At 54.1% G+C, this 18,790-nt stretch overlaps 1 protein-coding gene across 2 annotated transcripts in view; it reads left to right on the forward strand.

The window, feature by feature from the left end:
- ATP2A3 (ATPase sarcoplasmic/endoplasmic reticulum Ca2+ transporting 3) overlaps positions 1–18,790 on the forward strand; it is a 52,500-nt gene that overhangs the window by 27,398 nt on the left and 6,312 nt on the right. Inside the window, exons 9-21 of one of the 2 annotated variants that reach the window (XM_064677750.1) lie at positions 4,705–4,793; positions 7,212–7,314; positions 7,512–7,643; positions 8,465–8,590; positions 9,654–9,872; positions 10,286–10,621; positions 10,704–10,924; positions 11,669–11,871; positions 11,972–12,057; positions 12,675–12,808; positions 13,233–13,350; positions 13,988–14,105; positions 16,046–16,118. In XM_064677750.1, coding sequence (XP_064533820.1) covers positions 4,705–4,793; positions 7,212–7,314; positions 7,512–7,643; positions 8,465–8,590; positions 9,654–9,872; positions 10,286–10,621; positions 10,704–10,924; positions 11,669–11,871; positions 11,972–12,057; positions 12,675–12,808; positions 13,233–13,350; positions 13,988–14,105; positions 16,046–16,118 — 1,958 coding nt within the window. The remainder of the gene's footprint in view (positions 1–4,704; positions 4,794–7,211; positions 7,315–7,511; positions 7,644–8,464; positions 8,591–9,653; positions 9,873–10,285; positions 10,622–10,703; positions 10,925–11,668; positions 11,872–11,971; positions 12,058–12,674; positions 12,809–13,232; positions 13,351–13,987; positions 14,106–16,045; positions 16,119–18,790) is intronic. The other variant, XM_064677751.1, reaches the window with a different exon arrangement.

The raw sequence follows: 18,790 nt of genomic DNA on the forward strand, positions 1-18,790 counted from the left end.
ACCCAGTGATTCATGGAAGCAAGGAAAGGGTGACCCTAGTGCTTGGAGTCCCTTTAGCTCTGCAGACTGCAGAAGAAGAGGGAGGAGTGACCATTCCTTCCCAAACCAGAGGGTCTGCTCCTTGAACTCGGGAAGAAGTGCCATCACCCCCCTCAATGTGGCAGAGTTGGGAGAGGCAGGGTTGGTGATGCTGAGACAGGGAGAGGGAGAGAGTGGGGCAGTGGCACACAAGGGTTTTGGCATCAGTCATTATTTGCAGAATGAACTTAGCAACTTTGCAAAAAAGAAAAAAAATCAATTAAAAAATACAATGTACCCTCTACCCCATCTCCCCACAGCCCTTTTCTGATATCTGTGTCATTCACTTGGCTGAGTCCTGCCTCCCAGGGAATGATATTGTGATCCAGGCTTGCCTCAGGACACACAGCCAGGGCTGTTAATGTTTAATGGACAGGGATTCCCGTGCTGACGTGGGCAGGACAAGGCTGTGGGTAAATATTTGTGCTGGGCGGCCGTTGGCATGTCCAGGACACGATCCTGGGCCCAGCGTCTGGCTCAGGGGGTGAAACAGCCACCAAAGCCCATCAATAACCCAGAAAATGTCTTAATTGAGTGTGATTTAATGAACTTGCACATCAATTTGGGTGAGCACAGCCGCTCGGCTGCAGGGCGTGCTGCAGGGTGGTGCCTGCCACTGCTGGCATCGGGTCTGTGGAGCTCTAAAGTGACTCTTGAGAGGCTTCAGGTCTGTTTTCAAACTCTCAGCTGGTTTTTAAGGGCTGTGCTGTACCTCTGGGTCCCTCTCAGTGCTGTCTGAACCAGCTCAACAGGACACACGTGGATCCCTGGTGGTCAGCAGGGGTGAATCTGTGCCCCTCGGTGTCCCCCCACGAGGTGCTTTGTGCAAGGGGCCTTGTCTGGGGTGACCAAGACTTTGGTGCTTTTGCTCTGGCTTTGAGTCCACTCGAGTTACAGCCCTGCAGTAACAAAGCCATAAACCCACTCAGTAAATCAGGTTAAACCTGTGGCTCATGTCAGTCACTGTACGGTGAACTGAGGGTCTCTGAGACCACCACCTCCCCCAGCCCAGGGTGTGGAGGAACCAGGAACAGCCTTCTCCCAGCCTTTAAATAACCACGAAGCTGGCAGGGGGAGAAGCATCTCAGCTCTGCTCTTACATGTTTGGCTGTCTCTGAGATGGCTGCTGGTGTTTTGGGGAACGAGCAGAAAGGGGTTTATTTTCCATAAGGCTTTCAGCGGAGCCTGCACATGCAGACTCCCATCCCTGGCACAGCCACCCAGGAGCTGGGCAGGCACAATTTGCTTTGCCCTCTCCAGGGCACTGTGCCTTGGCTCAGCAGTTTTGTCTGTCTAAACCAGTCATTAATTACTGGGAGACCTGGCTGGTGGTCCCAGGGGCTGTGCCAGTTGCTGGTCGGTGCTTCGGCTGGGGCTGCTTCCAGCAAAGGAGGAAAATGCTGCTGATCCATGGGCTGATTGATGGAATAGTGCCTGATGATTACAGCCTCTTACAATTCCAGAGAGCAATCCTGCCTTGTGTGCCTCTTGATGAGCAGTTCTTTTAAAGATTGTGCAGAAAAGACAGAGTAGTGGAGCTGTGTCCTTCTCACCTGCCTTCCCCACAGGCCCACAGCTGATGCCATGTGCTGCTCCAGGGGTGGTGCATCCCCAGGTGGCCTTTGCTTCCCACAAATACACACTGGCATCATCCAGTTGTGTGATACAGCACTAGGGCCAGGCAGGATGCATGGGACAGGAGAGAAGGAGTGATGGCTGGAAGTCTTTTGGGGCAGGGTGCACTCTTCATGAGGAGTGACATTTTCCTTCCAGCCTCTCTGTTGTCTTAAAACCTCAGATCACTGGTGTGGTTTTAAAAGGTTCAGGGCAGGGGGAAGCCCTGGGGTGCTGCTGAATGGGTTCCCCCTCTTGAATGCTGCAGCTGTGGCAGTGCAAGAGACCAGGCAGCCCCTCTGGGAGCATCATTTGTCAGCAGCTCCCCCCAGCTGAGCTGCACCCACACACCTTTCCCACCTCTTTCTGTTACTCCTAATATTATTTATATTATTTTTGTGATGGAAACATTACCTCTCCTCTTAACTGCTTAAGACACAGCTATTTCCTCTGGGCTGTTTCCACTGCCCACAGAGCTGCCCACTCCTCAGCCTGGAAATCTGCTGGAACACCGACAGGCTGAGAGAGCTGGGGTTGTTCAACCTGGAGAGGGGAAGGGTCTGGGAGACCCTTAGGGATCCTTCAGTGCCTAAAGGGGCTCCAAGAGAGCTGGAGAGGGACTTTGTACAAGGGCCTGGAGGGACAGGACAAGGGAGAATGGTGTTAAGCTGAAGGAAGGGAGATTTAGATTAGATATGAGGAAGAAATTCTCCCCTGTGAGGGTGGTGAGGCCCTGGCACAGGTTGCCCAGAGAAGCTGTGGCTGCCCCATCCCTGCGAGTGTCCAAGGCCAGGTTGGACGGGGCTTGGAGCAACCTGGGCTAGTGGAAGGTGTCCCTGTCCATGGCAGGGGAGTGGAACAGGATGATCTTTAGGTCCCTTCCAACCCACAGCATTCCATGATTCTCTGATCACACTGAAACCCTGCAGACACCTTTGCAGTGCCCCGTCCACCCCCACGCTCAGCCAGTCACGCAAGCTGGGAGCAGGCAGGAAATTTGATATAACCTCTGGTTGCTGTGGGTTACACGGCACCTTTTTTAAATGGGCATGGAAAAATAAAGGGCTTGGAATGATTTTGGTTTTTTTTTTATTTTCCCTTTTCCCTTTTCTAATAAGAAAGTCGCTATTGTGAATGTAATAATTGTTCTGTGGCCGTGAGCATTTGGAAACAAACAGCCCCATATCAGGCAAAACCATCGGTGGCTGGGGTGGTGCTTTCAGATATTTTAATGAATGAGTCTGGTTGTTGTTTCTGAGGGCAGGAGTCCACTTTATGAAGAGGTCAGGAGATTTTGGCTCTCTGGAAGGCCGATGGCATTGGATGTGTCAAAAAGGGCTGAAGGATGCTCAGCCTTCAGAGGTCTCTTTTGGTGTTGTCTCAGACTGAGTGTCCCACCTCACCTGGGGTTCTGGAGTCTCTCATCTCAGGGAGGTTGTCCAAAGGAGACTCTCTTTATCAAGGTCCTTCACACTTTAGTGTTTGCCCCCACTGCCAGAGGAGCCCAGTGGGACATCTCTTCTGCAGCCCTTTGGCTCATGATTTTCTTCAAAACCTCCCAAGGATGCTGAGGGGCCTCCAGGATGGGCTCTGAGAAAGGAGCTGAGGGCCATAGCCCAGCAATCAGGGTATCCACAAATATCTGGGAAGCTGTTTTGTGCTTTGGGAAGGTTGGTTTTTAGGCTCAGAATTATTCCCACGGGAGATGTATGCTTTGAACCTGCTCTTTTGATTTGCCCAAACCTGTAAAATATGGGGGTGAGAAAACCCACTGAGATGTCCTGGTGCTAAACATGCCCTGAATGTGCTTCCCTGAACATGACCTTTATTGCTTGGCTTGGCCCTAAGCTTGTGCCTTCTGCATGGGGAAGGCTCACACCCACCAGCCAATGCAGCTGCACTGATAAGGTGTCCTTTTATTATTAACAGTATTTAATAATAACACTAAATTAATCTCTGTTTGTTGCCAGAGGAAGTGTGGAGGGGAGAGAAGTGGGTGGTACCAGGAGTTGATGCATCTCTGGTGCTGAGCTTTGCCTCCTGATTCCTCCAGCATCTACTGCTTCCCTCTCTTGGGGAACATCTCAAATGACCAGAGGAAAATAAATAGGGAAAGGAGGAATTATTTTGAGGCAGGGTGTAGGGGGACAGTTGTCCTTGCACCCACTTTCTGGAGCCGCCAAGCAAGTTCATGGAGCCGAGGAGAGCATCATTCCCTGCAGCTACCCTCCCTCCTGCCTGCTCCCTGCAGCCAGGGCAGTGCCTTTGCCAAACCAGATTTATTTGTTCATTGTTACTTTTTGGCTTCAGTGTGGGTCATAAATAATGAAGAGCAGAAACGAGCATTGCTGAACTGTCACCTTGGCTGGGGTTGGGCACTGCTCCTGCTTCCAAGGGAGGCTGCCCTGAAAGGTGGGAGGGGATGAGGGGGAGCTGGGAGAGCTTGGGGAGAGGGGAATTTTTATTGTATTTTAAGGTCTGGGGGGGTTGTTGCTCTCATTATAGCAGCAAGAGAGAAACTGGAAGGAGTTTGAAAGGCAAAAATCGCTAAAAATAGAGCATGTAGGACTTTTACAGCTCACTGGGCTGAGCTGTGACCCCAGTAAGGCACAAGACTGGTGGCTGAGAGCTGGCTGGGAAGGGGTGGCAGGGACAGCTGCTGAGATCCTACCCCACAGAGGCTTTCCAGGGCAGCCAGGGCAGGAGTGGAAACCTGGTCCCAGGTCCTTCTCTGCTCCAAGAAAAACATGGGCAACTTCTTAGGAGCGGGCTCAGCATCACTCCTCTCTGATGGAAAAGAAGAGCTGGAGGAGGCAAACATGAAAAAGGCAGGGGAGAGCTGGAAGGATGTGGGGGCAGCCAGGAGTGGTGGGTGACCAGGGAGGGGGCTGAGCCCGGTGCCAGCGGGGCCATCGCTGGCACAGCACCAGCTGGTGGGTTTCCAGGCTGAGCATGTTGGTTATAGCAAAATGTTGCTGCCTAATGCTCTGTCTCCACCTCTCTCCCTTGCAGATGTTCATCATGGAGAAGGTGGAGGGCAACCAGTGCAGCCTGCACGAGTTCAGCATCACCGGCTCCACCTACGCCCCCGAGGGACAGATGTGAGTGAGGGTCCCCTCTGCTTCAGGGGTGGCACGGGGTGGCCCTGGGCTGGCAGCACAGCTGGGGGGAGGTGGGAGGGTCGAGCTCGTGGCCATGGCTGGGGAGAAAGGGGGATTTTCTGTGGTGGTTTGCAGCCCTCCTGAACCCTGTCCATGGGGATACCCACTGGGCACTGGTTTTTGGCCACACTGGGCTTGCAAGAATCAGGTGATTGGCTGCTCTTCACTGTCCATGGGGGCCAGAGCAGTTGTTTCACTGTCCCTTGTCTCTGGCTCCTGCCTGACACGATGTGGGGGGCTCTGCCTGTGCCCTCCCACTGCTCAGCGAAGGGGCTCCCTCGTGCTTGGCTCTCCCTTCATTAACAATCCCGATAAAACAAGCCCACTTGTGGACCAGAGAAGATGGCAAGTGTGGGAATAGTAATGAACGAGGCTCTTCACGGTACATCATGGCTCTCCAAATTTCTGGAGCCTGCACATTTTTGGTGTTGACCAGCAACCCTTGTTCTCACCCCAAGCACGGCGCGGGGCCGGCAGCTTGTCCTGAAACCACTGGCAATGTGCAAAGGGACTTGCAAACGGCTGAAAACCCCTCCAGGAAGGTGCTCCCTGAGCCCTGTGTCCTGTGCAGGGATGGCTCCCATGGCTGCTGTGCCCAGGGCATGATCCTGCTGATGGCAGAATGTGTTCTGGGGGAGACATGGGCTCTGCAGAGCTGCAGCTCAGGGCAGGGAGTGGAAGCCGGGGGCTTTGCCCTGCTGTGTTATCACACACATGAGGTTTCCTGCCCTTGTATTTGTTTATTCCCTCTCCTTTGAGAGGAGGTGATGCTCCCCAGTGTGGGGGAAGTCTGGGAAGGAGGAAGATGAGAAGCTCAGCTGGTGGTGGGAGCATTCTCCACGCCCCTTTGCTCTGTGATTCCAGACACATTCTTCACCACGGTCCCTTCTGCCCATCTGTGGAGCAAATATAATTCATCCCAGCCTCAGACTTAATTTCATGAATATTTATAGAGCCAATTTGATCCTTGGCTGGGAATCTCCATTAAAAAGTGAGCCAGGTCATAAGCTGGTGTCAATCAGTGCATTTCAATTAAAATTAAGGAGGATTGAGGGGCTGAACTTGTGTCTGCCAACCTCTGAATTTCAGTGTCCCCTCTCCTCTGGGGACTGCCTGCAGGGACACTGTGTTGGTCTGCAGCAATTCATGTTGCTTTTGAGTTTTGCTTCAGTCCTGTGCCTGTCTTGTGTATTGAGAGGGGTGTGAGGGCTCACTGAGGTGTAGTGGAGGGTCCCACCAAGAGCTGGTGGCACTGAAATGCTTGTTTGGCCTCGGCCTGGCCTTAGCAGGGGGCTGTTGCATGCTGGACCTTGGGTTTGCTCACATCCCTCACAGCACCCGGACAGCAGCACCTTTGCTGATGTGTTTCCCAGCAGGATCCCCCAGGCAGGAGGCAGTGGCTTTCCCTTCCCACTCACAGCCCAGTGCGGCTTCTTGTCCCTCAGCAAACAGATTTTTCAGATTTTCTTGGCTGCTCTCTGTTTTCCGCTCCCAAGCTGTAACAAGGGCTCCAAAATGTTCTTTCCATTGGGAACCAGCAGTGGAATAAACTGATCCTAGTAAATGCCTGACAAATTATTTTTCCAGCAAGCAGATGACCGGCTGGGTTTATACAGCTCTAACCTGCAGTTACCTCTCCTGGAACCGGGATAATTTTTTATTTCCTTTGAAAGCCACTGCTGCCATTCCTGCCACCAGGCAAGGAGCAGTATCTGGCTTGCCTGGAGTGTTCGGGGCTGCTCCTTTCCAGGATGTTTGTGCTCCTTTCCATAGCAAAGAGCTGCTATTTAGGAAACAAAGGCCACAGTTCACCACTGGCTTGGAAGCAGCCACAGCAGCTCAGTCGTTAAAGTTGTCTGCTGCTCTTAAATGCTCCCTTGGGTTCCCTAAGGAGTGCAAAGCAGCACTGCAGGGAGGAGAAGGGCTTGCTGCTGGTTCCACAGCTTCTCTGGATCCCCAGCAAATGGAAACCCCTGAGGAACAGCCATTAATATGAATTTCTTTCCCCCTTTTCTGGCCCGTCACCTTCATCATCAGCCTGTTGGCAGCCCCTGTTTGCAGGTCCAGTGCTCCTTTGAACTCCTCTGCAGCCCCCTTTATTCTGGGCCACCTCCAGAGTTTATTTGCCTCCTGGGATGTTTTATTTGCAATTTAGCCCTGTCCTGTTGCATAAAGCACACACTGTGAACCCAAGAGTTCATTGCCAACCCTGGGGCTTTAACGGGGCTCTTTCTCCCACTTGTACTAGAGTGATATATAGGATACACATCCCCCTACAAGGAGTATAGGATAAGCTAAGTGTTGTTAGAAGGTTATTTGAGCTGATGTGAGGCTGTGGGGGGTGTTTTCTGCCCACAGCCTGAAGGATGAGCAGCCAGTGCAGTGCGGGCAGTACGACGGGCTGGTGGAGCTGGCCACCATCTGTGCCCTCTGCAACGACTCCTCGCTGGACTACAATGAGGTACAGGGGCTCCAGGGCAGGGGCAGGGCAGGGGGGATGCTCTTCCCTGTGCTTTGGGAATTTGGGATTCCCTTCCCTGGCTTCAGCTCATCTCAAGGTGGTGCTCTGGTGCAGTGGGTGACAGCATGCTCGGTTGGAGCAGCAGGTGGAAGGCAGGCTCTAAAGCTTAAGCTCCTTTTTTCCCCCCTGTCCTCTAGTCCAAAAAAGTCTATGAGAAGGTGGGGGAAGCCACTGAAACAGCCCTGACGTGCCTGGTGGAGAAGATGAACGTGTTCAACACGGACCTCAGCAAACTCTCCAAGGTGGAGAGAGCCAACGCCTGCAATTCGGTGAGTGGGGGAGGCCCCTGCGAGCTCTGGCACGGGGGGTTAGGAGGGAGAGGAGGGCTTTGGGGTGGCTGTTGTTGGAGGAATAACCACTTGCAGTGACCTAAGGGATGGATCTGGCACAAGGATGCAATTTCCTGGCTCGCAGGGTGAGAACTGGTTTTGGAACAGAGGGTGCCATGGCCTGGGGAGGTGGGGGCTGGGGCCGTGGGGGCTGACCTGGGTCCCCATGGAGCTGTGAAGCAGGTGATCCCTGAGTCTCAAACTCAGCCCTGTCCCTGCTCAGCTGGGAGACACTCCCTCGGTGACAGCCAGAATTCCAGCTACAGATGGGGAAGTTTGGAGTTATCTTTAGGTGCCCAGTTTGCCTGAGCAGCTGCCCTCCAGCATGAACCAAACCCCATTCCCCAAAGCCATGCTTGTCCGAGTGGCACTTGGAAACGTCTATTTTTAATGTGAAAATATCCCGTGCTGGCAATTCCCCTACTCAGCTCTCCAGTGTTTCCCTGTCCTCCTGGTGAAAATACACTTTATTTCGGATCTGCATTTACTCAGCTTTGATATCATGCTCTTATATCTTAAAATGTCTCAAAGCTGCTCGAAGCTGCTCTCTCTTCTGGCATTTCTTCCCCAGATAGGTCTGAGCAGGTCATAATAAATCCCTTTTTGTGCTGTCCCATCCCCTCCTGGCTCCTGGGGCTGCCTTTCTCCTCACATCAGTCGTGCTGTGCTGGCTCAGCAGGGCTGTCAGCCGAAGTGGAGAGCACTGGTGTCCCTGTCATGTCCCTGTCGTGTCCTGGCTCAGCCCAGCGCTGTCCCCACAGGTGATCAAGCAGCTGATGAGGAAGGAGTGCACCCTCGAGTTCTCTCGTGACCGCAAGTCCATGTCTGTGTACTGCACACCCACCAGCCCTGGCAACAACTCCACTGGCAGCAAGATGTTTGTCAAGGTAGGGGAGAAGGTCCTCAGCACCCCACAGTGTCCTCTTGGCACGTCCCAGCAGGATTTGGCCCTCACTGCAATGGGCAGGGATGCTTTGCCGTTCCTTCCCCCCCCCTTTTACCTGTCTGGGGGTCCAGGATCCAGCAGGTAGGCTGGTGGGGTCAGGGAGGAGGTGAGTCTTTGCCATCTTGATAGGCAGAAAAGGAGGTAAAATTATTTAGATGGTGGAGAAGGTGCTGAGTGTGCTGGTGCTGGGGCAGGGCAGAGCTGCCCCTGTGCAGAATTTGGGCACTTGCCTTTATTAAAGGCCTGGACCCTCCGGATACCAGTAATGTCCAAAGGTTACAGCTTTCCACTGTAACCAGAAATAAAATAGTGTTTCAAAGGGCATTTTCTTCCCAAGAGAAGAGATGTAGCAGGAATTTCCCCCCGCTGACTCTGAGAAGATTTGTATATTATTGTTCCCAGTGGGAGATAATCTGGGTGGGTGAAGTCTGTCCTCCAGGTCAGGCTGGGACCCTCCAAAGCCACCAGATCTGTAGCCTTGGGCGAGCTTTTTAAGAGGTACAATAGAAAGATTGCAAGTTTTACATTAAAAAGCAATGTCAGGGTAATTTGTAAGGTCAGAAGGGCTGGGGTGAGATGCTGGGATGCTGAAGGACATGTTTTCCTGAGTCACAAAAGCATTACAAACATCTGCTGAACATCCCACGCTTTTTTCCATCAGACATTTACAGCCCTCATCCCCTCCAGGTCTGCGAGGGATCTGTGGGGTGGGAGTATCTCAGACACAGACCTGTAGGTTTTATGGGAGTCAGCTGGATCCCCTGCAGAGCAGATCCTGCTCTCGGTGACCTGCTGTGGGCGCGATCCCGGTGCTCCGGTCGGAGGCTGCCATCTAGTGCACTGAGCCGCAGGGCCGGCATGTGCCTGCTGGAGTTTTGGGGACGCTTCCTCCTCCTTTGCCCGAACTCGGTGCCTTCCCTCCCTGTGGCACTCCCCGCGGTGCTGGCAGGAGATGCTCATCCTCCGGGTTCCTTCCAGCCCCTAAGCCCCTCTGTACTCCCCAGGGCGCCCCGGAAAGCGTGATCGAGCGCTGCACCCACGTCCGTGTGGGCACTGCCAAGGTCCCGCTGACGGCCCCGGTGCGGGAGAAGATCCTGGGCAGGATCCGGGACTGGGGCATGGGCATCGACACGCTGCGGTGCCTGGCCCTGGCCACGCTCGACTCGCCCGCCCGCAGGGAGACCATGCAGCTGCACGACTCCGCCGCCTTCGTCAACTACGAGGTACGGCCCTGGCAACTCTGTCCAGGGGCTTTTTCTCCTTATTCCCAAGGTTTTCCCACGTGCTTCCAGCTGACCCAGCAGTATTTTCTCTTTGGTTTCTCTGTGGGCAGTGTAATGGCTGGGGGGTCGGTCCTAAGGATAACAGCCCCATGTTGCTGGGCATCCATCCCTGTGGGGTGACTGCTGAGAGGGGCTTGGGGACCACTGAGAGGGATGGGGAGGGGAGTGAAGCAAAAAGGTGTGAGGAGCAGCAGAGGGAATGGGAGTATCCCGTTGTGCTGGAGATGTAGAATGCATCCATGGGGCTGTGGGGAGGAAACCTCCTGAAAGGTTCCTCCCAGGGAAAAGCCCCGTGCTCAGGGTGATTTCACAGTGGGGTTAATACGGGTCTGGGATACATCCTCCCCTCCCAGAACAACCTGACCTTCGTGGGCTGCGTGGGGATGCTGGACCCTCCCCGCAAGGAGGTCACCTCATCCATCGAGATGTGCCGCAAGGCCGGCATCCGCGTCATCATGATCACCGGCGACAACAAGGGCACGGCCGTGGCCATCTGCCGCCGGATCGGCATCTTCTCGGAGACCGAGGATGTGTCTGGCAAAGCCTACACGGGCCGGGAGTTCGACGAGCTGTCCCCCGAGGCGCAGCGCCAGGCGTGCCGCCACGCCCGCTGCTTCGCCCGCGTGGAGCCCGCGCACAAGTCCCGCATCGTCGAGTACCTCCAGTCCTTCAACGAGATCACCGCCATGGTGAGCCCCCTGGGAGCACCCTGTTCCCCTCCTCCCTGCCCGGCTCGGTCCCTTACACCCTGCTAATCACGGCTTCGTGCAGACGGGTGACGGGGTGAACGACGCCCCGGCCCTGAAGAAAGCGGAGATTGGCATCGCCATGGGGTCGGGCACGGCCGTGGCCAAGTCGGCTGCTGAGATGGTGCTCTCCGACGACAACTTCTCCACCATCGTGTCGGCCGTCGAGGAGGGCAGAGCCATCTACAACAACATGAAGCAGTTCATCCGCTATCTCATCTCCTCCAACGTCGGGGAGGTCGTTTGGTGAGAGCCCCCCACGCTGGGCACCGTGCTGGGGGGAGTGGTGGTGGGGGGACACATCCCCTGGGGCAGGTGACCTGCAGTCCTGTCCGTGCCCCTTGATCCTGGCAGCGTGTGGTGTCCACATTGGCATCCCGAGCCACCCAACAGAGCAGCAGTGCCTGCTCTTGTTCCCCAGGGGCGGGGGATTTTTGGTTTATAATTTTACATTCCTGCCATCCCCTATGACCTGTTTTGTTAATTAATTGCCTGTTTAAGCCTATGCCAATGCCTAAGACAGATGCAGATATTTGTTGACACCAGATCACACTGGTGCCCTTTGCATCAGGTCCTGGGCAGCTCTCCCTGCCCCTGTCCCTACCCATCCCTCCCAGTAAATCAACACTATCCTCAGCAACATGAGCATCACTTGGGCATCCTTTGCCCTTTTGCATTTCAGCAGGGGGTTTGTGCTGGGAACAGGAACCTGCATGGCCATGGAGACATCAGTGGTTGGGTTTCAACTGCAAAGCAAATTTTAATAGCAGCAGGAACAAATTTTAGCTGCAGAATTCAGTGCTGGACTTCAGATTCCTGATCAGGGGCTCTGCAGGTTCACCTGCAGGACTTTGGGTGAATTTCAGTTTGGGGGTTTGGATCCAGGGTGCCTGCTCACTCTCCCCTTGCACGACACAAACCCTTTCTCTGGCTGCCCAGAGCTTGTTTGGCAAAGAGAGAGAATTTGGCATCTCTGCTTTTCCCCCACAGCATCTTCCTGACAGCCATCCTGGGCTTGCCCGAGGCCCTCATCCCTGTGCAGCTGCTGTGGGTGAACCTGGTGACGGACGGGCTGCCGGCCACCGCGCTGGGCTTCAACCCCCCCGACCTGGACATCATGGAGAAGCAGCCCCGCAACCCCAAGGAGCCCCTCATCAGTGGCTGGCTCTTCTTCCGCTACCTGGCCGTCGGAGGTGAGTCCCGTGGGCAGAGCTGAGGATGGGCACGGGGTGCCATGGGTTGCAGGGGGTTCCTTTTGGGTGCTGGGGGTAAGGGTGTCTCTCTCGGCCGCAGTGTACGTGGGCCTGGCCACGGTGGGAGCAGCAACCTGGTGGTTCCTGTACGACGCCGAGGGACCACAGGTCTCCTTCCATCAGCTGGTGAGCCGGGAGGGGAACGGGCTGACATGTTGACCGATGGGCAAGGGCATGGATTCAAGTATTGGGGTGTTTTCCTCTACCTTTCCTCTCTGGCGGTTATAGTGTTCCCAGATTCCTAGTGGAGAAGGCAATAATTTAAAACAGAAGCAAGTTCTCTCCCTCAGGCTCATGTTTCCAGCCTTGCTTCTGCCAGTCACCAGCATGGTGGGGAAAACTTGATTCAAAGAAGCTGAAAGTAGCTCCTGTGCCTGATCCCACATGGAAAGGGATCTTTTGTCACATTACTGTAGGTCTGAACAGGGTGGTGGGAAGGTGGGTGCCATCCCAGCCCAATGGCACGTGCCATGGAAGATGTATTTTTGATGGAGATGTGTGTGCTCAAACACCTTCTTGACTGCCCTTGGAAGTCTCAAAGCCACTCTCTGGCCATAACCCTAAAGCCCAATCACAGCAGGAGCTGGGTCACTTTAGACAGTTTGCTCAGTTGCCCTGAACTGTGGGATATTTAACAGCAACCCAGTTCATCCTGTGCCCCCCAACCAGTCGACTCTTCCTCCTCTCTCCTGCCTTTCCTGCTGCTCTGCCATGTGTTTACCAGCAGTTTCCTGTGCCGACAGAGGAACTTCATGAGGTGCACTGAGGACAACCCCATCTTTGAAGGAATCGACTGTGAGATCTTCGAGTCCCGATACCCAACCACGATGGCTCTGTCCGTGCTGGTGACAATCGAAATGTGCAACGCTCTGAACAGGTGAGGTGGCTGCAGGATTGCTCTGTGCCTGACTGAGTCTGTGCAGGGTCTCTTTGAGCATCTGTGGGTGGGCTGAGGGCTTTGCTTTGGCTCAGCAGAGCCATTCAGAGCATCCTCAGAGGGGACCACGGGGTTTTCCATGATCAAACTCCTCCAAGGCAGTGTGCTGCTGCTGATAGCAGTGGAGGAAGGACTGGATCCGCATCCATTAGTGGTTTGGTCATTAGTGATCAGTCCTAATCCATGAAGGCTGGTTGTGTTGAGTGTTCAGATGGAATTTGCAGCAAAGCCTGAAGCTGAGCAGTCTGGAATACAGGGATGCAGCATGTGGCCCTGCACCTTGGAGGAGTAATGGAGCTCCCAGCTTGGGCAGGTGTGGGGAGCAGGAGGTTGCTGGGGCTGACGCTGTCCCTTTGCCTCCCAGTGTCTCTGAGAACCAGTCGCTGCTGCGGATGCCACCGTGGCTCAACATCTGGCTGCTGGGGGCCATCATCATGTCCATGGCTCTGCACTTCCTCATCCTCTACGTCAAGCCCATGCCTGTGAGTGCCCTCTGCCACCTCTGCCCCCAGCCCAGGGGGCTCCTGTGGGGAAGGACATCCCTGGAGCAGTCTTTGGGTCTGGAAGCTTTTGGGATGCTTGTCCCTAAAAGGTACCCTCAGGTTCAGGTCCTGTGACTTGCAAACCAGGAGTCACCCTGCCTTTGCCTAAGTCAGGAGCTCTCCTTATGGGCAGTGGAAAGGGGTGTAGGTATCTCCAGAAGGTGGTTCAGCCCCCTGTGGTGTCATCTCCTCCCTTTGCAGTTCAAGGCTGGTGATGCCTCAGTCAGTGCCCAAGGATGTTAAAGGTGAAGTGTATCTCTGTGCCCAGGAGGTGACATTGTCCCTTTTACCCTGCTGAGCACCCCTGAGCACACACACACACACAGTCCTAGCTTGTGCCTCACTTTCCCCAGCTGCAGGAGAGGTGAAGGACATAATCTTTGACTCATCTTGTCCAAGAGCCACCTTGGGATCATGACGGACCTTGAAATCCTGTTCTTTGGGCTGTCAGGATCCTCCCTCCTTGTGCCTGGGACGACCCTTTCTCAACCTTTGCCCTACAACGATGTGACCCTTAAAACAACAAAATATCCCACCTCCTTCCCTGCTGACATGTCCAATCCTTTCCACCTTGCAGCTCATCTTCCAGGTGACCCCCCTGAGCTGGCCGCAGTGGGTGGTCGTGCTGAAGATCTCCCTGCCCGTGATCCTGCTGGATGAAGGACTCAAGTACCTTTCCCGCAACCACCTGGACGGTGAGCGTGGGCTGCACCACCCTGGGCTGGGTTTGCTCCGTGGTGCTTTGCTCGGGGGTCGTGGTGGCTCTGGGGACACCTCGCTCACCTCCTCTGCTCGTGTGATGTCTGCACCTGCGTGTCCACCCTGCTCTGGAAAAGGGGCTTTTCTTCCTACTCCCTTCCTTCCTGGTGCCACGCCTGGCAGAGCAGTTGGTGCTTACACCTGCTTGAAATGCTCCCTTTGGAGCTGGAACACCGGGTAAACCTGCCAAGGATTGTTTATCCAGCTCCTCTCAAACCTCCAGGAACTGGATCCCTTCACTTATAAAGTAGAACAAATCAAATACTGGTTTCTAACAGGATCCCTTCCTTTTTTCTCTCAAGTTGTCCACCCCTCTCTGTCCATCCTTGCCTTGTCTTGGCTGCCTCTGTGCTAAGATCAACTGAGAGCTGAACACCTTATAAAGTGGTTTTAATGGGGTTTCCCTTGGCCAGCACCTCTCAGGATCTGGCCCGTGGCACACACAGAGGAGAAGCAGCTCCCGTGACACCGGGGCAGAGATTCCCGTGTGCTCCTGGGTTCTGTGCTGTAAATCACAGCAGGATTTTAGGCAGCCCTCCAAAGAGATGATATCATCTTTCCTTTCATTTCTTGAAAAAAACCTCACTTGCTGTGGGGGATATCTCGGGGCTGAGTTAAACCCACAGGTTTTCCCAGCGGTGGCTGCGGGCCCAGGGCTGCCTGGTGGTGCTGTGCCTGCCAGGGGCTGTCCCCTGTCCAGGAAAATATTTTTTGGGGTGTGCTTGCCCTGACAGTGATAGCAGGGAGAAGAAGGGCAGGAGAGACACTGTCCTTGCCTGGGGAAGCTCTGGGGGCAGATGAACAATCTGAGTGTGGGGACTGAATGTCCTTCCACAGCATCACCTCGCTCAAACCTTTTTTCACCCCTAAGGCAACCTGTGTCCTAGCAAACCCCTCCTTTTACCTTCACCCTGTAGTAATGATCCAGGAAAACTCTGCAAAGCCACTCTTGCCTTTCAGGGCTGAAGGCAGGTCTGGCCAGGCCTGTCAGGGAGGGATCTGGGCCTTTTTAACAGCTCTGTTTGGTTTCTCATGGAGCAGAACCCTGCAAAAAGCTGGAAATATGGGATGGGAAATTACTGCAAGCAAGAAATGATCCCAAACTGGCCGCCCTCCCCATCAGTGGGTCCTGGTGTGGTGGGGTGCTCATGTCAGCCTTCCTTTCTGCCTTGAGCTGATGCATAAACACAGTGATTGCTCAGAGAAACAGAGGTGCAGGGGCTCCTGTTTTTACAGACCAGATAGAAATTGTTTCTAGCTTATTTTTATTTAATTGTTGTTTCTCTCACCAGACACCCAGGTCTGTTTTATCCCACAATTACAAGCCTGTAGCAACAATCCATGGCGTGGCACCGGGCTGGGGTGTAGGAGAACTGGTTGATTCCTGGCTGTTTTGCATCCCATGCATGCCCTCGGTCTTCACTTCACCATCTGTGATCTGGGGATGAGTCTGTCTCTCTCCCACACTTCATATTTCTCCTTAAAGTCTCAGCAGTGCTGGAGGAAGGGCTTTTCTTTGGCTCTGCCTGCGCAGCTCTGAGCACAGCAAGGTTCCTGGTAGGCATGTGATCCTTCCAAGTGCCATCCTGCCAGCTCAGAGTGTTTCCTCCCAGCGTGCCGGGTCCTCTGAGCTGCCCTCATCCCCACGGCCATGATGCTGCTGATGCTCACAGGTTGCTCTGTGTCTCACCCAGCCAGGGTTTCCCCTGCAGTTATTCAATCACAGCCGTGGGCCAAAATCACGCTTCAATCATCGGATTTGAAAGAAGTAATTGAAATTCTTTGTCTTCCTAATTCCTCTGGGCTTTGAAAAGCAGAGGGGGGAAAAAACCTCCAAAAGCCACTTTTATGTGTGGTCTTGTGATTTTTTTACCAGGCATTCTCAGGACAGTAAGACCCGAGTGGAGCGGGGAGCACCAGTTGAAAACCTGCAAGACTCCAGAGCAAGGGTTGGCTTCCTACATGTCTCATCCCTGAATGCAGTAGCCCTGTGCTTCCTACAAAGTCTTGCTCGTGTGTGGTGGGGACCTGCTTGGAATGTGTCTGGGTGAACGTGGCTTAGAAAACTAGCCAATACCAGAGCCCAGGGACCCTGTACCCAGACAGGATCTCCTTTCCCACAGTGGCCTCTGTGTTTTGCTTCAAAATAAGGTCTAAAAAGCTTGTGAAGTAGCTGTTTGATGGCAGTTTTGGCCAGAGGCCAGGCTTGATCTCTGCAAGGCAGCACTTGGGGATGGTCTCCAGCGTGGGACCTTCCGAGGGATGGCCAAGGGTGTTCAGCTGAGGAATGCAAATGTATAGCTGTGAGCAGAATGTATATTCTGCTGATTCAGGTTTTGCATGGAAAAGTTTCTCCTTTTGATGAGATTTAGATAATTTGTGTTTCCATTACGCTGGATTTTCCTTGTCCTTGAAGTGGCCGAAAGCTGAGACTCTTCAGTTTTCACAGTGGTCTCAGTGCTTTACATTCTTCTCCCCATCATCCTGGTCATGTCCAACCTTTCATCTCACATACTGTGCATGTCTGGCTGCTTTCTTCCCCTCCTGGCCCCCTCTGAGGTTTCTGCTGTCTCAGTTTTGAGAGGCAGTGTGAGTGTGAGAGCAAGTGAATGTGCAGAGCTGAGCTGGGTTGGTTTGGTGGGAGCTGCAGATGTTCTGGTCAGGAACGTGGAGATGAGTCCTCTCAGGGTCTGTCACACAGATACACACTGGCAGGCTGACCACCCTCAAGTACCTCTTGCTCTGGTATCTTTAATATTTTCCATGCTCTATGCACTGAAGTGTTTGTTCTTTCTGAATCCTGTGGCATGCAGGAGGATGGTTTCCGGGCATCCGTGCAAAGACCTTGCAGAAGTCCCTTTTCTGAGTGGTTCTCAAAAGGTATCAGACCTAGAGAGGACACTGAGATAACCCTGGTGCTCATGTAACTCTGTGCACCCTCACCCCACTGCTGAGGCCACCCTGCTCCCCTCCTGCACCGTCCCTGGGCCTCCTCATCTTCACCATCTTGAAGCAAACCCATCAGAGCTGGTGGAGTTGCCACTGTGGTTGTTTTCAGTATGTTAAGCAGCAGGCCCTGCCTGGGTGCTCGAGCATCACCATTTCTCACTTGTGCTGTGGCAAAAGCAGGGGCAAATCATGAAGCAGGTGCTTTCTGCAACACAACTATGCACCTGCCCTGACGGCAGCAGCATCACTGAAAATCAGGAGTTTTGATGCACAGGAATTGACTTGGGTGTGTTTTGTGGCAGATTGGCATTTATGCACCCATTTGTCCTTGCTCCCAGCGAGCACAGAAGCCCCTGGGGTGATTTTACAGATGCAAGTGATGACTGCCCTGCTTGGGTCTCTGTTCCCTCCCTGGTGGGCAGCACAGTGCCCCACAGCCTCCTGCTGCCGCAGCTGATGTGCAGGTGGGATTCGCACCCTTGGGTGAGCATCTCCATTGCCACGGGAGCTTTGGCCACATCTCTGCCAAGCTGGCATCACCTTTATGCTTCAGCATCCTCCCAGAGGAGAGTGGCTGGCAGAAGTGGCACTGTGGTGACAAGTGCATCACACTCCCTGCCAGGCGTCTGAGACAGCCCAAAATCTGCAGGGACCAAAATCTCCTTGTCCCATCACAGAACCCACCAGCAGTAGTGAAATAGAGCTGCTCACCCTCATCTTCCTCTGTGCACCTGGGGATGAGGGAACCCCCCAGCACTCCCCCAGGAGCAGAGGGGCTGCTGCCTGCCCGTGTTCCCTGCGGAGGAGGCAGCATCCCTCTCCCTGGCACGGCAGAGCGGGGAAGGAGCGCCTGCAGCCGTGGCCTGCCCTTGTAGGGTAATCTCTGTGTGGAGCTACCTTGGCTGGGCGCTGGCAGAGGAATGTGTCCCCAGGGGCCAAGTCGCTCCCTTGAGCTGTGGGATGCTCTGCAGGAGAGCAGTGCTGCACCTTTCAGTGCTGGAATCTCCACACGGGATTTTCCAGCTCTGCTGCATTGCTCTTTGGTTTTATTTCCCCCTCTCTCCTGTTTTATTATGTCGGTGTGTCATGCTTTAGAAATGGAAGAACAGAGGGAAGCTGACAGTGCTGCTGCCCTGGGATGGGAAAGGGATTTCCTTTTTGGTTTTCTCCTGGGGTTTGGGCTCTTGGATGAAGCTTGGGGTGCCGTGGTGTGATGGATGAGACGTGCAGTTTTCAGAGCTACAAGGGCTGTGGTGTTTCCTTTGATGGAGGAAGTGATCCAGGCTGGCAGCTGGAGTCTGCATCCCTCCAGCAGCACCTTTTACAGGAACTTGTAAAGAGGAAAGTCAAAAGCAATAAGGAAAAACCTCCTCAAAAGCCTCAGCTGTGCTGGGGGGAGCAGATCTTGCAGAAGCTGAACTCGCGTTGTTCAGCTGCTGGTTTGCAGGTGTTGAAGGGCTGTGACCCCCCCTGGGAGGTTTGGTGTGAGGCAAGATCCAGATGGATCATCACTGCTCCATCATTCATCATTCCTGCAAACAGGTCCTGCATTACCCCTGTTCCTGTCACCAGTGTGAGGGGAGGACAGAAGACACTGGCATGCAGGACCTGCATCCTCCTAAAGCTGAGTGAGAGCCAGACCCTCGACTGTTGCAGGGCTCATGGAAACACC

This window comes from Pseudopipra pipra, chromosome 21 (assembly GCF_036250125.1).
Source record: "Pseudopipra pipra isolate bDixPip1 chromosome 21, bDixPip1.hap1, whole genome shotgun sequence".
Taxonomy (NCBI): domain Eukaryota; kingdom Metazoa; phylum Chordata; class Aves; order Passeriformes; family Pipridae; genus Pseudopipra; species Pseudopipra pipra.